Source organism: Antedon mediterranea, chromosome 5, assembly GCF_964355755.1.
Source record: "Antedon mediterranea chromosome 5, ecAntMedi1.1, whole genome shotgun sequence".
Classification (NCBI taxonomy): Eukaryota; Metazoa; Echinodermata; class Crinoidea; order Comatulida; family Antedonidae; genus Antedon; species Antedon mediterranea.
Genome location: NC_092674.1, coordinates 10,117,622 through 10,143,745, shown reverse-complemented (window position 1 = coordinate 10,143,745; position 26,124 = coordinate 10,117,622). Strand labels below are relative to the sequence as shown.

Genomic DNA, 26,124 nt, shown 5'->3' with positions numbered 1-26,124 from the left:
GATTTATCACATGGATAACTTTGATTATGAGGGAAGATTGACACAATAAGTTCATCATCAATTCATTCATCAATCATTTTATGTCCTTTGAACTTTGATTGAGAAAATCGAAAGAATTTAAAAGTAGGGAAAAATTACAATTTTCAAGTAGGGAAAAATTACAATTTTCTTACGCATGGGTTAAAGTTAGCTTTTAATAAAGAATGTTAACATGTTACAACATCTAAAATGGACTCCGGAACTGTTACGTCTTGCGTCTAGAGTTAAGAATACAAGCAGCGCATAACAGAAAAATAACGAATACTTCTTTGTAATACATCATTTATTTGAAGCTGGCCAAATGCACACGGCTGCATGCTATCTGTGATGACAGAACTTCCATTTTAAATGTTAATCATTGGGAAAGTTATGGTTGAACAAATTGCCTAGAAAAGCTCTAGAAATTATGACAAAAATCCCTCAACATTAAGACAATTATGCACACACACACACACACCATAACAAAACCCCAGTGTTGACATCATGGTGTGTGTAAAAAGTTTTGCTAGCCAATCAGAAAGGGGAAATAGACTACCATACACATTTTAGAAACCTGTTATCTCAAAACGGTTTTTAACTCAAAACTCTTTCAACTCTACCCCATAAGCCTCAAATCAGACATAGTTTTATAAAGCATGATAAATAATATAAAATAGTTTATCCATCCTGTAATTGGCGAGTTACTCGCTGTTGGAAGCATATGAAATAAAATTATAAATTGTTTATAATAAAAAGTTGAAGAATCCCTAAACAATAAACAAATGATCATAAGAAATTGATACATACAATATCTATAGCTATTTTATAAATTGAACAATAAACAAATTTTTAATTTGGAAATATGTGAACTGGGTCAGATAAAATATCAATTTGATATCAATAACATTCATGTAACCTTTAACATTTCTTATTAATATTTTATGTTCTGTTCATCAAATAATATTTTGTATTGTTGATTGCTAAAGTGCAATGTACGATTCCTACGGGAAAAGATGGTAAAACCATGCCGGGTAAAAGACTGATGTAACTGGCTCAGTGGGGAAAAGAAAAAACAAGAGTAAAAATAACACAGGGATTACATTTAATTTGGTCGAGAAACTAGGCCATGGTTTTAAATCCAACTGCCTATCTCTAAAGAGAAGCTATTTCTAGATGTTGAATATAAACAAAAATAAGTAGTCACCCCATTGTCTACTAAAATAGCAACACACTTTAAAGTTTTAAAGCCCTTTCAAAATAAGTTTAATTACAGTATATATTGAGGCTATGCTATCAAATGGGTTTATTCAAAGAGCTAAAATCAATAAGGATACTATATATCATATTACTGATTGTTTTTATTAATATTAATATTCCTGCCTTATGCATTTCTATTTTGGGATTTTAAAAGGTTGAATATAAAAAAAAAGAAATTAAGCTTTACTTACTTACTTACTTACTACATGTAGATGCACACACATTCAATCATTAAATAGTCAATCCAAATTATTCAATCAATCATTAAATATTCAATCCAAAGTTATTCAATCATTAAATAGTCAATCCAAATTATTCAATCAATCATTAAATAATCAATCCAAAGTTATTCAATCAATCATTAAAGAATCATTTCAAATTTATTTAACTAATCGTTCCAAAGTTATTCAATCAATCATTGAACATTCAATCCAAAGTTATTCAATCATTAAATAGTTAATCCAAATTATTCAATCAATAATTAAATATTCAATCCAAAGTTATTCAATCAATCATTAAACAATCATTCCAAATTTATTTAGTCAATCGTTCCAAAGTTATTCAATCATTAAACATTCAATCCAAAGTTATTTGATCAATCATCAAACAATCAATCCAAACGTATTAAATCAATCATTAAACACTCATTCCTAAGTTATTTATTTAATCATTAACATTCAATCCAAAGTTATTCAAGATATCATTAAACAATCATTTCAAAGATATTTAATCAATTCTCAAATAATCAATCCAAAGCTATTTAATCTATCATTAATCATTCAATCCAAAGTTATTCAGGCAATCATTAAACAATCATTTCAAAGTTATTTAATCAATCATCAAACAATCAATCCAAAATCCATCATAAAACAGTCATTCCAAAGTTATTCAATAAATCATTAAACATTCAATCCAACGTTATTCAATCAATCATTAATAATCAATCCAAAAAGTTATTCAATCAATCATTAAATAATCAATCTAAAGTTATTCAATTAATCATTAAACAATCAATCAGTCAATCCAAAGTTATTCAACCATTCATTCAACAATTTATGTTTCCAATTATAATCATTTAATGAATGAATGAATCAACTTTATATTTAATATGCAAATTTATTAATCCAGAAGCTAATAAAAAAATCAACCACAAACAATCTCTGAGAACTGCAATCTATTGAAATTCCAGTCTATATACAGTAGTACTAAACACGACTGAATGAATATGACAGGAGATAAATCCTATGGAGCACACAGAACTAAAACTTTAGCTAAACATAAAAAGCTGAAAATGTACAAAATACAGTATTAATCTTTCTGGTAGCATGCCATGAATTTGTATTAATGACAACTGCAGAATAACGGTGACTGGGTAATAGATAATCGAAGACTACGTTGTTTTTAAGTACTTTCATTGTTGACAGCTTATTATCGAGGGATTTGATGGCACACATAAGTGACAATCTGACTGCTGAATAATATCATTCATGTACTGAACAGTGGGAATTAATTACAGAGAATCAATTTTTCATTCATTGTTAATTCATTGTAATTCAACAGCGCAAAAAAATATTGATAACATAAGAAATTAAGTTTTAAATGATCCAATATTAGTGTCGGTACTTTTTTTAACTACAGAATGTTAAAAAATATCCAGTATTGAAAATAGGTAATGGCTTTAGGTGTGTATGTGCATTAATTTCTCTAACTATAGTATTGTGTGTAAATTTATTGCTTTGCACTTTGTATATTGAGAAGTGGTCCAGTTCTAAATTGTACACTTGTCATTTACCAATAATAAATGGTAGTATACAAAAATTCAATTCTGATCCCCACCCCTTGGTACAAAAAGTCAACAATGGGCAAATATTTGGATATATCTAGAGCACAGCAATTTGTGGAACAAATATCTAGATGACATGATGATTGGGGAATAAATAATAGGGTACATTGTCCTGAACCTGTCACAGAAACGGTATCGCTAAACAATAATCCAATACTGTACTATTGGCGCTAATATCATCAAGGACAAATGTAAGACATTATTTAGAGTATGAGACACAATACAATTATTTAGGTTGACAGGTTTAAGGAACCATCGCAACTAGAGCATTTGTCAAAAGTCCTTATATAAGACAAGTTTTACTATGAAAAAAACTGTACTAAATGTATTGTTATTGTTCAGGATTTAAGAATGTTAATTTTGTGCATGCGTTTGTTTTTAATCTGTCGGCCTACGATCATAATAAATTGTAGAAAAAGCTTTGAATTGGATGGTATGTTGCATGATGACATCATGGATAATTGGTGTAAGTGAACCTTTCTTGTTGACACCAACTTTTTATGTAATATCTGTGTGTGCACCATGCCACTTGTATAGGAAATTTCTTTTTTTCTTATTCAAATATTGTAGTGTAGAAACATGTGTAGAATTAAATTGAAGTAACTTCACAACCTTGAGTTTAGTTATATGCATGTTCCATTTCAATGCATTGTGTTGGTATACTGTATTCGCATTCAAGCTTTTGAGAACCATGCATTTAGAAAAGGTCTGGTGTAATTCCCCACATTTCTTTGACTTGCCACTTTAGTTTTATGTAGCGCCACCGATAAGGCATTTTGGATTCCAGACAGTTATGGCACATCATGTGTGCAAAAATGCTTTTATTTGTACGAATATTAAAGCCAAATTGTCTAGAAACTAGACTATACACGTGTGAACTCATTTTAATTTTTGGTAATACCATCTATTATGGTAAGATTACACAGATATTATTTAACTTTTGAGACAAATCTGGGGATTAGTTAATTAATGCCAAATTAATTGACACGTCATGTCATAATTGAAGCCATTATCTCTATCATTATGACACAATACAATGATGACAAAATTAGAAATTGTCTAGATCAAATGTTACCATGAAATCACAATCCATTAAATCTATGCAAGAATGACCATGAGTTTTCAATGCTTTTTACGTAATTTTATGGTTAATTTTGTCTTAAATGTGTTCTTCAGAATCAAATTTAATCATCCCTGATGGTTTTCATACTGAATGACGTAGACTAATTAATCATATTGAAAAATAAAGATTCTAAACCAATCAATAGTGAAAAATAATATATAAAATGGTACGGACACAAACAATAATCACAACTGATCAAGGTTATAGCCAGTGGCGGATTTTTGAGGGGGCCCAAGGCCTTCATTTGCAAGGGTGGATTCAGAGGAAGAGGCATGGTAGCACTAGCAGTGCACATTCACCCTTTTAAATACAAATAAATTTATGAACTAGTTTTTAATATTGGCAGTTAAAACCTCGAAAATAAAGAGCTCTTTGGTTTACAAAAGTAATCTCGAAAAGAAGCTCATATCAAAATCAAGGAACAGAAATAAACAATACAAACACATGTAAAGTTTGTTGGTGATTCAATGCCAGACTAATAATGTATGATCAAGTTTATATATTTGTTTTACAGTTTATTGTTTTTAAAAACTGTTTCAAAAAATTGTTTTGATTGCATCCTGTATCTTCTTAATCTTCTTTGTCAAATACAGTAATATGTAAAATTGGCAGTGAATGTCTAAAAAAATATAATTTTATTAGCAATTACAGCATTCATTTCAATAAAAAGAAGCCCCAACCCCAATTTATTTGATTTTGAAAAAAGCTCATCTCGACAATAAGCCTTTAGACTTAAAAACCCCTGAGATTTTTTAGGTTTTATGGTATACTGTACCTATGTAATAGCACTCCCTGTATAAAAAGTCATAGATACACCCCTGGTTTGGAATAAACAGAATCACCTATTCTTATGTTTAAATTAGTAATTTGAATTCTATAGTATTAGTATGGTATTAATTCCAACATACTTAAATCATGTAATCAACCCTGTACAATAAATCAACTTTGTAAATTAACAATTATTTAACAATCGTTAATAACAATTTGTTGGATAACAATTAAACGTGCGTGCATGTGGATTGTAAAGAAATCTCTCGTCATGTAATCGAATCTGTACGATAGAGTCGACCTTAGTAACTTTCTTAATAATATTGATGAATATGCTTTGAGGTTTTAATGAATTAAATAATCAAACTTTGTTGTGAAAGAGATTTAGTATTGCGTGTTAACTTTTACGTAATTGATCCTGTTAAATAAATTGACTTTATGTCTGTAACAACAAATCAAAGAACACTTTGTGAATTTTAATGATTTTGTCGACAATTGGACGGATTGATCAGGAGCAGATAGAAAAATGCCTGAAATGGAAGATTTTTTAATAATAACTTAACAACTTGACCATTTCCAAGTGTGCTTTTTTATTATTAAGCCTGTAAAAATAAAGAGTTCATAATTTAATTTTGACTGTCAAATTGAAAGCATGCAAGACAGCTCCTGAAGAATTTAATTTTTGTTTCATTGACCACTGTTAATAATTTGTATATGATAGATGGACTAGCGCTTCTGTGATGTTATTAAATTATGTTGGTAATTATGAACTGAATATAAACACTGAATTTGAAAATTTCATAATGTATATTATTTGACCTTTTACCTATGATCACTCTATAGTATGGAAGATCACAGTTTACTTTCAAATCGGGTGGGACGTACCATCTAAACATATACGGTTAAACTATCCTTTTTATTTTAATTTTGAGATATATTTCATTGTGTTGCAACTATTATTTTTCCCCTTTCTCAACCATAATTTACACACACTGGTGGATTTTGTTAGACAATATAAAACGAGCATTTGTAGTTCAGTTGCTTTCACAGTTTATGTTTTCAAAGAAAGAAATCAAACAAAGTCTCAATTGTTTGCACAAGACATATCATACCAATACGTGTGTCTAACCCGTACTAAGTCATGAACAACCATGAAACCAGGAGCCATTGAAGGATAGTACATTTGTTAATCACCCAATTTGCAACAAAGCACAATACTGTATAAGCTAATATGAAGAGATGCATTAACATTTTAAATTATCTTCAAGGTAATTTCACAAATGGGTTTTTTATGCAAGCCTTTATAATTGCAAAAAGTACGTCCTGATATCCATGTTAAATAAAAAAAAAAGCTGGTTTTATATAATGATCAATTCCATGGTTAACAAGATTAAATTCTCTCTAGTCCATTTAGAGTCAGTTTGGATGTAGAACGAAAGTTGTATTTCAAACAATTTTTAAAATCGTTAATGAAAGCTGAACATGCAATAGAACCATTAAATATCACATATATATTAAGTAGAACTAGACCTGCAGAAGAACTATTACCTGTAGAACTAAAAACTGAATGGCGCTTGATGTGAAATGAACCAATCAAATGGCAAGGATACGATCAGGTGTTATAAATATGTACATTACATTTTTCTTTTTTTTTTGTTTAATACTAATGTTGTTTTAAAAATTTGATGGGTCTGAAACCTGTGTTTATTTATATCACATATTTTATGTATGATGTGTTATACATTTTTATATAACACCTATATAAATTCCTGTCATTTGATTGGACGAATGTGGGTCACATGGCGTGCAATAGTACGCACTATTCAACGATCGTTAAATAGTACTTTTTGAAACATTTTTGTGTACGAAAAAAAAACGTCTAGATGTTATATAAAACAAATAATGAATGTTTTGTATTCGTGTAATGGTACAAATAATGGCACTTGGTGAATGATGAAAGGTTATATCAACTCGGCTTTGCCTCGTTTATATAACCTTTCATCATTCACCTCGTGCCATTATTTGTACCATTGCACTCATAAACATTCATTATTTGTATAATATTCACAACCATATCTTGTAGAATAGGTTTAATTTGTGCTTTTAAAACCTTTGAAATTTTGTCCTAGGATAAAATCATTTCTAAGTATAAATTTTATATTTTAACGTAGATACTAATATGTATATTTTTCTGAATTACGTTATAGCATTTTATGCTTGATTCTGCGGTTTTTGTATCAAAATTCTGGGATGATAGTTTTCATCGCCTTTTATCACTCTCAAGAGGGAAATTCCACTTGACTAGTGTATACATTTCTAAGGTTGATCTCAAACAATTGATTGAACAATAAAAATTGTGCATATTGTTTTTCACGTTTTGTTATGCGGCGGGGAACTTCTGAACGCTTTCAGCTCTTGCGTAAATTTGTAATTTTTTCTATGAACTATAGAATCTGCAACCAAGGTTGAACAAATGTAGGTCTCTGAATAAAACAGACGCACTTCTATACATGAAAGAAATTTCAATCTCGTAGACAAGACTAATTTATTTTATTTTATAGTCGTATATCAATTATCCTGACTACCAATACCTAACTATTTGTGTTTATTATGTGTAAGTAACAGATTACAGTTAATCATTAAGAATTCCATGAATGGTATTAACAAATCATGAATGAGGTTGTCCTTTAAAAACTAGGACGATGTCACCGAGCTTAATTTGTCTTTATTTTTATTTAAAGGTCTTCCACCCAGTTTAATTTAAATATGAGGAATGGAGCTTGGAAGGACATGAATTAGCATGGCAAAGCTATGTCCTAGGTCAGCATAATGTAACATATAAACACCCATACTTAATTTATAATCTTAAACAAGACTTGTGAGATGTTTATTTATTTGTTGACCCATTCACCTTTGAATCAGTGGCACTCACAACATGCGGTGCGGTCCAAAAAAACAAAACATAATAATTTGAAAAAGAAACAAAACATAATGAGAAAAAAAAAACTAAAAGAAAATAAACTATATACAAGCAACAGTCATTGGGAATATTTCAACGAAGACCGTTTTTCCGATGACAGCTTTTACAGAATTTATCAAATGCGTTGTAAGAATTGTCAGAGAGAAGAATAGACTCTCCTCCTAAGATAAACCTTAGTTTGCTTTCATCATTTGCATTTAAATATTGTATCCATATGCCATAATCATTACAGAGTGTCAATTTATTTTCTAGTTTTCTTAATTCTTAATGTGTACTTTAATCAAAACAGAAAAAAAGCTTTCAAAAAGCAATATGTTTACTGCATATTTGGTAAAAGTGGTCATTTTTCAATATTCGAATACATTGGTTATATTGTGATTACCAACATGAGAATGAGATAGTTGGGAAGTTCAGTCGACATTTCACACACCTGATTGATGACAAGAATCATGCACTTTCAATAGATTACCATTAAAGACCCCTTCCCTGCAATTTTGGACGTTTTTTGGAAAATAATACATATATATCACTTTAAAAACATTAAACCATGTCATTCCTTGTCTTAAATGTACGTTTTATGGTAAATTATGATAAAAAGTGAAAAACAATGCACTACCTAAGTAGCTCGCGGCGATCGACCTCTCGTGGACGGTCTTAGACCTAGCCTAGCTAGGCTTAGTTTTGTAGGCCTAGCTGGTAAACATCGGTAACGTACGAACATCGTACGCTAGCTATATACCTAGCCTGACGTTGTATAGTTGCTGCATTAATTGTCTTTCTATTTTTGCCAGACTCAGTTGATACAAATTGGGGAAAACCCGGTATTTTCGCTGAAAAGTTAGGAGTCTTCCATTTGTTTTGGCCTCACGATCGATCGAAAAGTGGGCGAATTACAGGTGAAAAACAAAAATATCAATCCGCGCGCAATGCATTTTGGGATTTTAAAGACGAAAAAAGTTATCGCAATAAGACCATATAGTATTATTTTTACATTAAATATAGTTTGTGATCTTAAATTAGATCTAAAAAACGTAGGGAATGGGGCTTTAATAGCAAAAGTCATGCAGCTCCAATATTTGATGAGGGAGGAGAGGTGGTACTTAACATAGCTTAATGTAAATAAAATAGAATGTATGTTTCTGTCTTGCTGGTATTGCAATTTGAATGTCATTTCTTAATGTAGTACATAATAGCTTGTCACTTATAACATAATCTAAATCTATTGCATAAGAGTTAGGTTTAGAAAGATGCCAAACATGTACGGTAAACCTTATTTAACAATAATTTATATACAACATAAATGCGTGACAAATATATGATCAAGGACACGCTTGTGTGTGTTCTTACAAAATGCATGTTTCATCTGAAATGACTTTGAAATTCAAGATGGTTGGTAAATAAGCACAATCAATAATTGATAAAACAACAAGAAATGTGGCAAATGGTACATTTTTTATTACATATTTCTAGCAAAAACTAATAGTAGATAGAAAAATAAGGTTTCTGGGCATGCTCAGATACAGTCAAGTTTTGTAATCTAGGTGCCGAATAAATGAGATTGAAAGCTTTCCATTAATTAGCTAATGTATTAACATTGCTGAGGTTTTGACTGTAGGGCCTCCAATAATTCTACAATTTGAAATGAAAAATATAAAACATACCAAACTATGCTGTGCGAGACACAATATATAGTTATTAATAATTTATATTTCAATTTTATAAATAAAAAATAAAAAGAATAACATGTTATGCAATGGTATTTTCAAAAAAGTATCAGTAACGAAAACACTAACAATTTGGAGCCATTTCAGACTGCAGTCAAGCTGTTTAATCAAAATTGTCATTTAGGAATGAAACAAAAGATAAACAAGATTTTATAGACTTACAGTATTAAAAGTATAGTTGGAATAATAGGCAATATATATATGCTGCCCTCTATTTGTAAAAATTTAATACAGACGTTCTCAGTGGCACCACATGTGAAATATTGATTTTCTGTGATTTTATGCGCAAAATAATAAATTGTGATATCATTCATAATGTACATTTCTTTTATTTGCTGCATTTTTCGGAGAAAAAAAATTAAAAATAAATTAAATACTTGCATTTGCAACAGTTGATCCAGGATATTAAAATTGATTTATCAAGGCTCATAAAAAGTAGCATAATTCCTTATCTCTTTGCATGACCTATGTGGACCCATTTTTGGCATGTTTCCCGCCCCAAATTTCCACTCCACAACACACGCTCACGTTTGGAAAATTCTGATTTTTAAATAAAGATAATTGATTTTTTTTCTTCAAAATCTTTAAGGACCAAGAAATTTAACATTAAATATTCACCAAATTCACCAAGATTGGTTCAATATGGTTGCTATGTAACAGCACACAGCCACTAAGGATGACTTTGTTGCTAGGTAACTTCACAATACTGGGTCATGTTTGTTTTAATTTTGCTTACAATACTTGAGTTGTGACCCTCATTTCATATAAAATTCCTCCCCAAGAGGTTTATAGAATACTTGATACAATTTCTAAAATTTAATCCCCTAATAGTACTACTGGGTTGAAATAGTACTACTGGGTTGAAATAGTACTACTGGGTTGAATTTGATTAAATTTAGTACATTTGTATTGTTGCTTCTAAGAAAATATCTGACCAGTTTCATATACTGTACCGTATTTTCCGGAGTATAGGTCGAGACTTTGTGGGAAAACATGTTTGTAATTGCGCGATATTTTCATCTATACACATGCGCAGTTTGTTTGTTTGTTCGTAATTACAATTACTGCGCATGTCTATTCATAAAATAAATTCTCCTTAGTCGGGCGCGTGTACATTTACAGATAACGCGATTTACAACTACTCGCCTGTACAATTAATAAGCTTCCTAACGGAAAACTCGTTTTAATTTATTCGAGTGACGCGAAAAACATCGCTGATGGCAAGTAACGCTACATCGCTGTAATTTATTATAGGCTGGTGAAGACGGCGGCGAAGTCGTCGTCATTACGTCCGTCCAATATTGATTAGGCCTACACTTTAATAATATAAACAAACAACCACATTTCATACATTTCTAGCCTTCTTTGAACTTTAAAGTAAGTTGTGTTATTAGCCGATTTTGGGGGGTCGACTTATATTCAGGTCATACCAAAATCAACGATATTCTAGGCCAAAGTTGGGGGTCGACTTATACTTGGGGTCGACCTATACTCCGGAAAATACGGTATTCTACCTCATCAAATCTTACAAATAGTTGTATTCAATATATACAAAATTCATCATTCTCATGTTTGGTTCATTGCTAATCTAAGTAGACCCTAAAAGAAAAACAATAAAATCCTGAACATGAAACTAACAGTTTAAAAGTTTCTTGACTTTCCTCCTTGGATTGAAAAAAAAAATGAGAAAGAAATTCCCAGAATGTTGGTGTTGCATGATACAGTGTATTTCTCTCTGATGCAGTGTTTCAAAAGGAAAACAATTCAGGATATATATAATATAGTAGACACCAAATTGGAAGGAGTACTTGAGATATTTGTGAATTTTGTGAACCCTGCAACCTTATACCATTTCTCCTGTATGACTGAGATGTATAGCCAGCATATGCTTAAATGCTCATTTATCAAATTTATTTCCTTTATCGAATTTAATTAAAATACAGTACATTAATTGCCATAAAAAGTACATTATCATAAATAAAAGAAAATCAAAATGGGGGAAAATGCTACTATACAGCACATTATACAGATTCTTATGACATTAACAACTAAAATGTATGCTTGGAATAATCAAATTTAGTGTTGTAAAGTGCAACATATCACATTAATGTTCAAAACTTGAAATCTCATTTGTTAATATTGTATACACAAGCGTACTAAAATAAAAATCAGAAAAAAGGTTTTAAGATGCAATCTACATTGAATTTTTGTACACATTTTTTTTTCGAAGAACCTTTTGTGCATACTATAGGTGAATTCATGAAACCGGACCTAACCCCCCACTTAATTTTGTCAATGTACTATTTTTTAGAGGAAATAATTGTTATTATAAATGTTTGTACCACTGTATCTCTGTATAGTTTAATCTTTTGAAAAATATTTTAATTGTAATTTTTCTTTTCGCTATGCATCACTTTTTCAACATAACCAACAAAACTCTCGATCTGCCTCATAACGTATAGTTATGTACAGTAAAATATTTTATACTTTAAATTTCTGACACTAAATCTTTTTTTAAAAATTCTAATCTAGAGCCAACAACATAACTGTGTCATGTCATGAAATATATCATTGTTGTGACAATTTGCCATTAATCCCTAAAGTGTGAACATTTATTTGTAATAAAACGCAAACTAGGTTTGAATTTAAAGTCCTATAGACAGATTGTCTGTAGAACAAGGCTCTGTTTCAATATAACAAATAGTATACAGATTATATTTAAGCCTTGGTTTTTAATTAAAAACAAAATGATGACATTTTATTTATAATCATAGATTATTAATTACAGTCTGTGTAGGATTAGATGTATTGAAAAAAATATAATTTGTTAATACAGAATTGGTCAAAATTAAAATTAATTTGGAAATTGACATTTGGACAACTGTCTTTGGGAGTCCACAAATTGTTATTTTTAATTCAAGAGACAACAAAAATAGTAGTAGTAGATTGATTGGGTTCAAACTGCATTATATAATATTGCTTATAGCACAATTCTAAGCAGATCAAAATGCTTATAATGTGCTTTATATAATAACTCAAAGTGCAATGAACTACATATCACAGTGGATCGCAGTACTGCTGCCACCAAAGAGTGCTCATTCATCTGTGTGACAATGACCGGGGCAGTGACGGACCAGTACACAGAAGCCAGCCCAGTTTTAAGACCTTTAGTGAACACTTGTTTTACCACCAGAACTATGCTTGTGGCGAGTCTTGAACCTGTGCCCCTCTGCCACTCCATTCAAATATATAATGTTTACAAACCTTTAGGAATGGCGACATGTCCGACGTCTATTGCTTGAAGTTTGTGTAAAGATATCTTCTGAAGTTGGTTAAATTCAATGTCTGATATTTGTTGAAGTGGCGTGGCGGATAATTGGACACTTCGACCATTAACACTTGACCATTGGCTATTTCCCTAAAAAAAAATGTATATTGTTATTACTTTTCAATAGCTAACACAGTATCTATATGACAATTGATTGAAAAGTTGAGAAACTCAACAGTTCTTTTCAGAACTAACATACATGGTGTACCGCAAACTTATCAACATATGACAAATATTATGTGTAAAATAATTTCTCAGATACGTACAATAAATCATACGTTTCAAAAATCGTTTTTGTATGCTGATCAATGGTTTTTTCCACCCCCCTCCCCCTCCAAAGGAATTCATAAAATAGCTATCTTGCAATAGATAATAAAAGATATATGAAATATTACGTATATAATTTTATGTTTAGCATACAACTAAATACAGTACTCGAGTAATCCCACCTAATGTTTCTCAAACACATTTTTGTCAAAATGTCATTCAATCTATTGTCCCAGCTCTTTTAAAAAAAATAATACCGTGCGTTTATTCATAAAAAAAATATGAATACTGATACTACTGTATAATTCACTCTCTCTATCCATCATTCAAAAGTGTCATATCAAATTGATTATGTATGCATTAAACTTTAATACAGAATTTCAACTGTCAAACGTAACCTTCCATAAGAATGTAAAGTAATATTTTAGTTAATGTCAAGTAATGAATACAATCAATCATTTATTTCATTTACTTGGGTGTTGGCTTAAACACTAATTTAAAGTAAAATATCTCAAATAAAAAATTGGGGGAAAAAATTATTTTGTTTGTTGAAATTGAAGATATGGTCCAGTGTGAAAACAACAATATCATCATTGTTATTTTTCTGAATGCTAAAACCTTTAATAAGCCTGTTCTAATTGCAACTAACCACAATGCATTTCAAATGTACTGATTGCCTATCAAACATGGAGTATGTTGTGTTTACAAAAGTTAGCACCTGGGAAATGCTGCATGGCACCAAAGAACTGAAACATCCTCAAATAAATCCAATCAGTGAATGCTTTGTTGCATTGACTTTATATATTTACATATCTTTGTTTTTGTTCTATGAGGCTGTTAGATTAAGATTTTTTTTTTCTCTCTTTTGCTATGGATATAATATTATGTCACCATGATATTCCGAAATAAAAAGATAAATGAATGAATGAATGAATGAATTGAACGACACTAACAATGATATGGCACGCAAAAGTAGTATTAGTTCTTATAAAATCCTTTTTTTCATATCTAAAAGGTCACTACAGTCCACAAGGGCCGGTGTGTACACTGCAAATTTGCCTGTTACCTTCAGCCTCCAACCAAACAGACATTAAAACCTTGTTAAAAATTATTAATTACCGAGTTAGGGAAAGATGTCCCTGGAATTGAACCTCAAGTTTTGTAAACATGAATCCTGTTGAAAGTTTCCAAGTAATTGCAATACATCATTTTTTTTGGTCAAATTTATTACATTATCCATCAAAACCTGTGAAACTATGCTTACAATTGTTCCGGATGTTATTACTTTCAACCTCTGAAACCCCAAACATATTTGTTGTCTCTTTCTATTTCATAACAACATCCTTTTCATTGATTGGTATTATCATTACAGAAAAATAAACAAAATGTTGTACATATTAAAATGTGCACATGTCCCGGTCATTAGTTCAAACCACAACATAAACAGTTACAAACCTCAAAGGAGAGTTGGTTATGCAAACCTCGACCAAATGCCAGGCACGAGAAAAACATTTCAGAACGCTGAAGGACATTCAGGAAAACGGGAATTAAACCGGATCCCATCCTGCCTGATTCATCATCATCACTCAACAAGTTTGTTTTTTATGATGCCGCGTTTACCTATTATCAGCATACCTTTCTTACTCTATTTCCTTGCCAACGCTACCATACTTGACATTAAAAACTACATAATGTAGGCTGCCCTAAGTTCTGCACCTGTTTCATTATAAATTAGCTATCTTTCACACATAGTAGGCCTATATTATTGTATGATAGAATGAACATTGTGTAGAGGCTATTAACCTCTTGATTATGTTATAATTCTTCATAGTTTACCCCAAACCCAAGGAATTTTTAGTTATCCGCATTCAGCGGATAACTCCTTTTAACTGTCCTGTTTCATCATCTTTTTTTTTTTTCCTGTATTATTCTTCTTTCTTTCTGTCATTTTTGTGTCACGTGTATCTCAAAAACTTGTAGATATAACATTTTATAACTTTGTCACCATGTGGGCATTTACGTGAAGTTGTGCACCTCCTATTGTGAATGACGTCAGAAATGCGTAACGCGACTTACGCGCGATTTTATGAATTTTGCGTATTTAACATAGGTCAAAAACCAAATAACATTTTAAATTGAAACTTTGCAAAAGTTTAATTTATATCATGCGCTAACTTTTTTTGATTTTTGTATCTTTCATCATAGCTCATCACATTTAATAGAGCGCATCTCCAATTATCTGTTTTCCATTTTCACCCCGATTTTTATATTATCTAGGTCAATCAACTATCTTTCGCACGAGTTAAAAATGTTTTAATTTTTATGACGTCATCATGTCTAAAAATGAAAATAACGTGGGTCACTTATTTTCATCTTTACAGTAAATTTCAATCTGTTATAGCTCGTCAGAATAAAACGTGATAATCATGATTAAAACGTTTTCTGAAGCTATTGGATTGTGGATACGAATTCATGTAAACATTTTGCCAATCGGATGTTGTGACATCATCATATGGCCAGTTGAATAAAAAAAGTCGTATTTTCATATTTTTCGTAATAGTTCATCACATTTAAAAGGGCGCGCATCTATATTTTACGTATTCAAATTTCTTCTATACGTTAATATGTGGTTGCTGAGATAATGTCCTTCCGAAATTGCTATCTTAGTGTTTCATTTTGATACCGTCACCATGTTAAAAATAAGAATAAACGGGGGGTCCCGTAATTTCACCTATTCTACACTGTATGTAACATGTTTACAGATTATACCGTTTGCACTGTCTATACTATATGACACAAAATTGACAGAATTCAGCACTTACAGCATATGATATTCTTCAGTTCAGGTCATAATGCCATAATCTTTTTCCGTGTGCAAAATTCCAACGTATGACGTGCGCGTGGCGTTTGTCGTGCGGATAACTAACTCGTCAAAGTGACGAGTTCAAATCTAGTTGTATTTGATTTTCGCATTTTTGACTGTGACTATTGTAGTCCATAGACTATAGTGAGACGTAAACCTATCTCCACCACTCCCCACCCACAACCCCCTTTGCTAAAGTGTACTTTTAAGACTAGATATTAGCAGCAGAAATGGTAAATAACAGTAAGTAACAGTATCACACTTAGCTCATGATAATTTTTCACCTTTTATGGAAAACAATAAAACCCTATAATGTAATCTGAAATGAAATTTGAAAGTAATGTTATAATATTATTAATAAGATGTTCAATACAATATCTGCATGTAAACATGTGCATTTTCAAATCCCAAGTTACACCATACTAAACCTGAATTTCCCTTGAGCATTCAGGGCAGTTTAGGTTTTGTAGTCCCCCTGATTTGAACCAGTACTTCTCAGTATAGCATAACCATCAGACCACATAAAATCTGGATGGTTTATTACCTATTTAATTTGTTTAACAAATAAACTTTTAGTCAAATTTCCTCCAGGTCTTTATAAATGTTTTTATATTGTTTTGTAGATCATTTAATATTATTATTCTATGAAAATCATATATAAAATCATAATAAAATTATAATATTTTGTGAATCTCATAGGTAATAGAAGTGAACACCTGTTAAGAAATAGATACTTAAAAAAAATATGATAAGAATGTTATTAAAGTATTACATCAATAATTCTATTAGCAAGAAGATTCAGTAAACCTTCTTAGGTTCACTTGAGGTTCGATGAGGCTCTTTATCCTAAGAGGTACATGTAAATAAAACTGACATTTGAAAGGCTGTATGGTTCAGAGAACTTGTGTCTTTTGTGGATAAACCATGGATCAGTTACACAAAGTAGAGAATTTAGCATCTCTTTTTAAATGCTACTGGATAATCCCCAAAGGCTACTCAAAACAACATTTATAAGTAAAGGTTAAAAGATTTATAAAAGTTTTTCCCCAAAGCGTAAAACCAGAAGGTTCCGATTAAAATAAAGACTGAATTATTTGCTTATGTTTTAAGAATCAAGTGCTCTCAGGTTATGGTTGTATAACCAGGGTTATTGCAACAATATAAAATCACTTAATCTTTTAACAAAATACACAGTGGATTTGTGTACTTTTGTTTCGAAGACATACGGTACTGCTTTTTGTGAGGAGTGGCCAAACGCTATTAATATGAAATGGAGATGGGAACGAAAGCTGTTAGTATTTAGTTTGGGGTTCAACATTACCTACTTTACCCAGTAAAAAATGTTTTATTAATTAAATTATAATATTAATGATTAAATTAAGGAAAAAATAATGAATGTAAAAAAAATGTATTACAATGAATAAATTGATGAATACATAGGAGCTTTAAATAAATTACGAATGAAAATGTTATTGAACAAAATAATTTTATATGAATATGGAAACAGATACAGCCAGAAGAATATATTTATAATTTTTTTTTTTGTGTTTGTTTAAACTTGCATTATAAATTTATAATGTAATCATTTGATAAATATTAAAACAAAAACTGAAATCAAAATGAAAAAGGTTGTTAAAAACAATTCTACTGATGATTTCAATTGTAAAAATAATGTTGTTGATGTTATTAAAATGTCTTAAGTAGGTAAAAAATGAAAAGTAATTTAATAAAAAATCTGAATTACAACTTATAAAGGTTTTTATAGTAAGATGGGAATATATCAACCCTTTATTAGTTGCATCCGTTGTTTTGTTGTGAGGTTGTTCAACCATTTGACGTCAGTTTCTAGCTGGAGTCGTTATCATATTTCTTTCGGTTATTAGCTTAGAATAGAACACATACAGTGCAACTACCTGAATGAAGATGGTATTCATTTTCAAGGAATTAGCAGGAGTAGAATACACAAGGGAGGCAGTGTACATGTTATTAAGGGTTAAATGAGAAATTACATTACAAAATGCACATTATCATGACAATCTCCTTATCAAGGGATAGTAGGAGTGTTAGTTCAAGATGTCAAAACCAATAACCCAGTATGAAAGGCCCACTGAAAACATATTCCATTTTAAAGTTCTCTTATACTGTAGTTCAATAATTTTAGCATCAGATCATGTGCCCTCTATACTTGATTTTTCCAACATAAACTAAAACAATACATTATATTCTAGCCACTCAACTAAATTTCACATGCCTTCAAGTATTAGCATTCATATACAGTGACGTGTGTATTTCATATGTAATATGGTCCTTTTCTGGAAATGTGGGTTAGGCCCTCTAGGGACGTCCATCACAACAATGAGGCAATAGGCATGCTCATAATAAAGTATTGTTTCTTATATCATGATGAGTTGACATGAGAAACGATCCACATAAAAATCATATCATGATCTATTTATTGCTAATGAGGTGTCTTGTTGCATGAAAGCTGCGCCATACCAATAAAATTATGTAAAATACTAAATCAAATACTGATTGGTTGATTCTGAATTTATCAAGTTCTCTCCCCCACCCCCAAAGGTATGTTAGGGTGATTAAGTTGTTCATAATATCATCATGTATATCATATATGATCATGTTAGGTTCACATTACATTTTTCCTACTTTCTAGGATTTTAATCAGATAATCTATATTGTTTTGACTACTCTTGTAACATGACCACAGTGCTGATTTTGCCATTTTTCCTCCACCTGTATACGAGAATAAAACATCTTGCCTTAGGATACAAGAATATGACACAGTCCTGTTCATTACATTACTCTCACACCATATCACCATCTAATACTACAACCGTTTGTAGATCTTGAATAACATTATTTAATAGGACATTGTGATAAGTTGATATGATCTTGAATTATAGATATATTTTTTCATTTGAAATAAGAGATGTTAATAGCAAAAATTGAAATAGATATGTTCAAAGCTGTAAAACAAGCGATCGTTTCTAAAAGAAATATGCAACATAAGTTTGCATTCAGCTACTGCATATTTTGTCTTGAGTTGTGTGTTAATATAATAAGGCAGTATTTCTTTTATTGTAACATGGGGTCTAAAGTGATGAAAGCAAGAACTTTGGACTGGGGAACCTGCCCCCCCCCCCAATTGTTTAACATAGGCCTACAATCGTACAGTAGTAAACAACAGCAGTAGTACAATCAAAACAAATCACTGCTATTAGAAGGACATTGTACTGATCACCTGATCCACTGATAGTCTGTAGTTTGTAAAGGCGAGTCCTGTGTTCTCTGAACGTAGGGGAATGAGCTGTTAGGAGCTCATTGTACTAAGCCTCGGCATTATGTGGTAGGGTAGCCAGTTTCTTTCCACGCCGCCTTTTTTCTCCCTAGTATTTTCAACCAAGTACTCATTTACAGCTGAGTGGACTGGAAGTTGTCGGGAATTGAACCGGGTCTATCTGTATGACAGTCAAGTGTCCTAACCACTCAGCTATCCAACTCCTTAAGGAGATTCCTTGAAAACGTGCTTGGTGCAATTTGCATTATGAATCATTATATATATAAAGTGCATATTAAGGACGATTAATACATGGTGGATATCCTTAACTGGATAGGATGTAAGATTAGAATCAGGAAACTGGAAAGATACAATTGCTACACCTCCTTAAAATTTGTATACATGTGAAAGTGTCATTTTTATTCTATAGTGCTGTTTCAAAGCCTTTAATAATAAGCAAACTTTTAATAAAATGCATTATAGTATATTAAACGAAATTGAATATTGGAATATAATTTTGTACTATGAAACAATATGTAATTGATAGCTATCATCAATAACACTATAAATTCAAATTGTAAAAATATATACTTTATGAAGATAAATTAACTATTGAATAAACTAGTTTGATTGAAGAATAATTTATATTTTTTTTTGCATAAACAGTAATCTTGTTCATATTTCAACTTCTAGTCTGTGGAGTTTCTCTTTATCCATGGTTGGTATGAAATACATCTTTTGAGATTCTGTCTTGTGGACATATTATATTTCAGTGTGTATATTTTACTTGATTATAGGGTACGGAAAACCGCTAATATAATAACTAAACCCCAGTTATCTAATGGTAGTGTACCTTTTCAAACAGAATAACTAAGGTTTCATATTCAAATGTATAATGAATAGGAAAATACTTCTATATTCCATGATTTATTCAACATTCAAAAAAGGTAACAAAAATCTTGTTAAAAATAGAATGCGATTTGAAATTGCTCCGTTGCTTAAATTGCACAAGTGGTGAACCTCAGGAAATATGAATGCGGGTTGACACAAGTAGGTCCTTATTGTCAAGTGTTGGTAAGCCCATCTATTAGTTTGTGCGGAACCAGTGGATTCTACTGTCCACTTCCATGTTTGGAACTGAGGAAGTGATCCTTCCCACACTATTTCGATGGAACTATGATTCAAAACTAGTTTAATGAATTATGCTAGCTACTTTCTAATGTTTAAAATAAATAGTGTATAGGTTTGCTGATCTTATCAATCATTATTTTTCAGATTTGTTTCTATTTTGGTGGAATGTGCCAATATGGTAGTCAACTCTCCCAATACCCAGACTCATACAAAATTCTCTGAAAACCAGATTTTTCTTGAGGTCTAAATTTGTTTTACTGTTAAAAACACCATCGGAATACCAGACACATTAGGCTAGTGTGTGCAGTAGGAGAGTTTACTGATTGTAGGATTGTATTTACATTTACATTGTTTACAAGTTGATAAAATCTGCTAGGAGATATATATTTTAATAGTTGGTGACTTATGTGATTGATAAAATGAAAAATAAATACAAGGCCTAGCTTATAAGGCAAAAACTAACAAAATCTAAAAAAAACATCTAGACTAGATGTTTTTTTTAGCTGTTGTTAGTTTTTGCCTCATAAGCTAGGCCTTGTTGTTATTTTTATTACATATAAGGTGAGTCCCGTGTTCATTCTGAACGTAGGGGAATAAGCTTTTTCCTCCTAGTATTTTCACCTAGGTACAGCTGAGTGGACTGGGAGTTGTCAGGAATCGAACCCGGGTCTATCTGTATGACAGTCAAGTGTCCTAACCACTCGGCTATCCAACTCCGACTTTTTACATATAAAAAAACAAAATCTTCACACAATATAAAACTATATATTATGCTGCTATAAATCTTCATGTTTTTTTTTCGAAGTTCATAGCAAAACAGTTGAACATTATACTGAGTTCATGGCAGGACATTTTACCTTACATTTACATTTTAATAATCAAGATTTTTCTTGCCGTAGGGAAAGTTTATACTTCAACTTCAGTATTGATTATAAAGTCATCAAACTACCTCTGTTTACAAAATGATAATTAAATTACTGTACATCTGAGATGAAAATCATATTATAATAAACTCTGATCTAAAAATAATGTTTTTTTAAACAGTTCATTTAAGAGCTAGATTGTAAGGACATTACAATATCATACAAGAAGTAATATCCCTCATGGAAAACATTTTATTCTGAAACTTAATGTTTCTCTTGAATGAAAATTATTATTCAGCTATTGGCTAAATTAATTATTGATAAATGCATCATGTAAACTTTTGATAATGCAACATATTGATGTAGAATTTAAAATTCAACAGTATTTCAAATTCCTAGGATAATATATCGTTACATAGAATTAATAGATTTCTGAACGTTTGCACCCTTCAACACTACACAAATTAACATAAGGTTTTGTGCTATTAAGCCAAATATTTACAATAATAATTTTATTTTTTGTTTTGCCTTTTTTTGGTTAAAAGGCCTAATTCTAAGATTTCAATTCATTCCAAATTTGTTTTACAAAAAGTTTACAAGATTTATAAAATATAAACAAGTATATCTACTTTAAAAAAAAAGGAAAGTGTTCCCTACTAATGAAGTAAATTCTTATTATATACTGTACAACACAACCCTCTTTTAGGAGGAGACATTTTCCGTTAAAACAAAGAATCGGAATTATATTTTAACACTATTGTGACACTTTGGTGGGTCTGGAAGGTGTCCCTTTACTAGGTAGGAGTTCTGCTGAGGTATCATAATCTGTATTTCATATGTAAACAAACTATTCAAACCTTAAGCTAAGTATGAATAAATGTCACTACTAAAGTGATTAATGAACCAATGCCTAGTGAAATATTGTTCAATAATATTTGTAAAGCCACGGAAGGCAGTTGATCAGATTTTATCCAAATCAATAGGTAATCTGTTTACTCAAGTTATCAAATCTGATACAATAATGCTTTTAAATGTCTCATATACATATTCAGTAATCTCCTAAGCAGGTTTTGCCAGTAAGATTTACCGAAATACATTGCTTCCAACCATAAACACATGTAAAAAAGAAATATTTCTTACAAAAAACGCTGCTCGACATTTTAAAATTAATTATTGTTCTTTCTTCAGATATATTTATGATTAATTATTAAAAAGATGTCCTTTAATCGCAAAAAATACATACAAATCAAAGATAGTTCTTTAATTATGGATTCACATGCCCATTATTTAAAAATGGTAAATTTTGAACTTTAATGTGCTGTGTGTGTATGTGTGTGACCTCAACCTGTTGGCATGCCACTGAATACCCCCTAGAGACAACGTGACTTCACGAAAATTCTTCCCTCCCAGTCTGTTGATTCGCGTCAACCAATCAAAGCGCGAGAATCCAAAATCCTTCAACCGTGAGCTCTCAAAGACTCTCTTTTCCCAGACGTTTTTTGGGTCCAGCAACTGGGATCTATAAATTATAGTCGAGTTTACAAAGTTGCAAAACTGTTGGCCTTAGATACTATAACTGCTGCTTGCTTTAGCTTATGAATGAGTAGTCCTCATGGGACGTACTGTAGCTGGCTAGAGCAGCAGCGTGAAAAATATTACATAAATCAAACACTTATCTTGTAGTGGTAGGTTAGGCCTGGCCATTAAACACATTAATGTTATTAATTAACATTAAGAGCAATCAGAAGAAAAAATTTATATTGGATACAAAATCTAGGATTCGATACCTTGATTTAAATATTCGAGAAAAAATTTTTCAACTTAATACAGAATCATAAATATTATCTGAGGGCCTGTTTTTCCTTTTATTAAAAACCTGTAATTGAAATCAAATGGGTGGTTGTCGATGTTAACATTACCCAAAATGCTCAGGTGGTCAAACATTTTAGGCTCATTGGTCACTTGTCCTAAACGGCTTGTCCATGGTCACAAATGTGTTGCAAACTCAAACCTAAAGTATTGGTTTACCACATTAGCATATTTAATATAAAACATTATTAATATAAATCCTATTTTTTTTTATTGTATGTTAATTAAATCCCTATTAGCCTAGCCATTGTCTGTGGCAGTTAATATCAATAGCTTACTATACTATATACCATACATACTTCCTATGGTTGTAGTGTCCATATCTGAACTCCCACATGAACTATTTTGTGGTTGTTTAATGATTAATGAAAACCGAATAGAATATGTGACGTAATTGTCTGGCACACCATACATCATTAAACTAAACATATAAAAATGGTATATCACCAGAAATGAGGCTATTAATTTCAGTTTTGTATTTACAGTGTTATGTAGGCACTTAACGTCCCTCAAGATATTTTTTATCGGATGCACCAATGTAAACCAAAGCTTGCCTTCACTTTAATCTTTTAGCAAACAATTTTGACAAGGGTCAATTTTAAAAGTGGGCTTATATATTCCCTAGGTTGTGCTCATATTTTAGAATTCAGTAATTAAGAGGTGCTTAATAAATAGGGATCTTTAGAATGCTAGGCCGAGTGTGTTCATTACTACTACTACAGGAGTGGGTCCAGGATGTTGTGAGGAGGCGTGGAGCTGTGTCCCCACTTCGTAGAAGACAGCAAAGGAAGGTCAACAACCATCACTTTTTTTGCTTATTATTGTAGTCATACACATCAAGGTTTGATTATATAAACATTTTTATGTACCGGTATCCCAAATTCCCACTAACTTCACAAAACATCGTAAAACAGGATTATTGAATTTAACTATAATTTATTTCTCAGAAATGAGTTACGTCATATAAACATACATTTTTATTTATTTTATCATTAGAATGTGAACAATAATAACATTTGATGCTCAAGAAACATCTCTAAATCTCTTTCTACACTATCAAACTTTACGTGAAAAAAAATGTGTCCATATATGGATGTCATATCACTACCATATTTGGGCATATCACACCATTTTTGGCTTTTTTTTGTCAAACTAGTTTGATAGTGTAAACACAGCAATGAGTAGCTGAATGGTTTCTCTTTTTGTTTACCAAATATTGTTGGGTTGAAATGGCTCCGTATAGACACTTTCACATAGTACTAATAACTTTTCCATTCTACCCATTGAAAGATGCGCAATCTCCTCTTTTGACAGTTAAAGTGAAATTATGTACTCATTTACGATATCTATTTTTTTGCGCCTCCCTATTTTAACTATTGAAATTACTGTATTGATAATTGTAGTTGCACCAGTTTTGGATACAAATTGGAAGTTCATTTGTTTGGCAACAGAATCATGCATGCAATTATCAGTTAAATGGCATCCTACAGTAAAAGGCTATACACGTAATAAATCAATTAAACCTGTTATTGCAAATAAAGTAAAGTAAATAAATAGTGGAAATGGTTTTTTATCAAAATAACAATTTAGTTTGTGTTTTGCAATGAGGTAAAAGTCCTTTGGTCAATGTACTGTACAACCATTACAACAATTACTTCATTACTGTACTACAGTAGGTGACTGCAAATTAATGGCAAAAGGGCAAAGACCCTTTACAATAGCCCCCATTTATGATATCCATAAAAAAATATTAGTATATAAAAATAATAACCTAAAATTAAATTAATTATCATAATAAGAATATATATTTTTTTAAATACAGTACAGTTTTTATAACATACTCTTGTTAATGGAAATAAAATTAATTAAATAATATATAAATAAATAAATAAGTCTTGAATGTTTGCACATTGCACAATAAATAAATCTTAATACAATATTGCATTCTTGCATTGATACACTTAACAGACACGCTGCTATGCAACCGAGTAGTGGTATTCATATTGGGTTTTCCCTCCATACAGTGACAGTGACTCAGTCAAATTTTGATCTATAATCCAATTCTTATACTTTATAGAAAGTGATATGAAGTTCCATAGAATCATTAGCTGGTGAGTAGGCAATCATGTAACATCACTGGATTGTTTAAAAAACAACTTTATTTAAGTAAGATTAGAAATATCATGAAGGATAAAACTTATTGATCATGGGACATGGGAAAAATAAATACTGAGTGCTATAATACTGTAGGAAATCATTTATTCCTACTGCAGTAAGAACCTAATGCTGTGCAAATGCATTTCCCAGTTTGGGATAATAAAGTTTGATTGAATTGAATTTACACGGATCCATTTTGGAGCAGAATGTTTTGTTTCCAAGTTAAAAAATTTGTTTTCTCGTTCAAAAGAAACGAAGACTATGAAACCTATACCACATGTGTCAATATGTCATGCATGAATGGTTGATAGCAACAAACAACCTTTTCATTGACGTGACCCGTACACTTTGCAATGCATCTCAATTTTTTATTCCAAAAAGTGTAAATTGTTGAAATTGAAAACAGTGGTATCCATTCATCATGAAAACAATGGTATCCATTTAACATGAATACAGTGGTACCCATTATAAATGGGTGAAGGGGTGTATTGATTCAGCAAAACACTTTTTCAAAAAATGTTGTAAGATTTATATAGTCATATTGTTGTTGGTTAAATTCTAACAAAATATTCTTTATAGTAGATTTCCATTGCTACAAAACTATAGAGTGGAAATATATCTCAACTTCACTTTTAGTTGAC

General features: G+C 31.0%; 1 protein-coding gene across 3 annotated transcripts in view; it reads right to left on the bottom strand.

Annotated features, from left to right (window-relative positions):
* The window catches only part of LOC140049177 (rho GTPase-activating protein 6-like), a 77,160-nt gene that overhangs the window by 17,786 nt on the left and 33,250 nt on the right, over positions 1-26,124 (bottom strand). For all 3 annotated transcript variants that reach the window (XM_072093996.1, XM_072093998.1, XM_072093997.1), the window contains exon 2: positions 12,978-13,131. In XM_072093996.1, the coding sequence (XP_071950097.1) occupies positions 12,978-13,131 (154 nt within the window). The remainder of the gene's footprint in view (positions 1-12,977; positions 13,132-26,124) is intronic.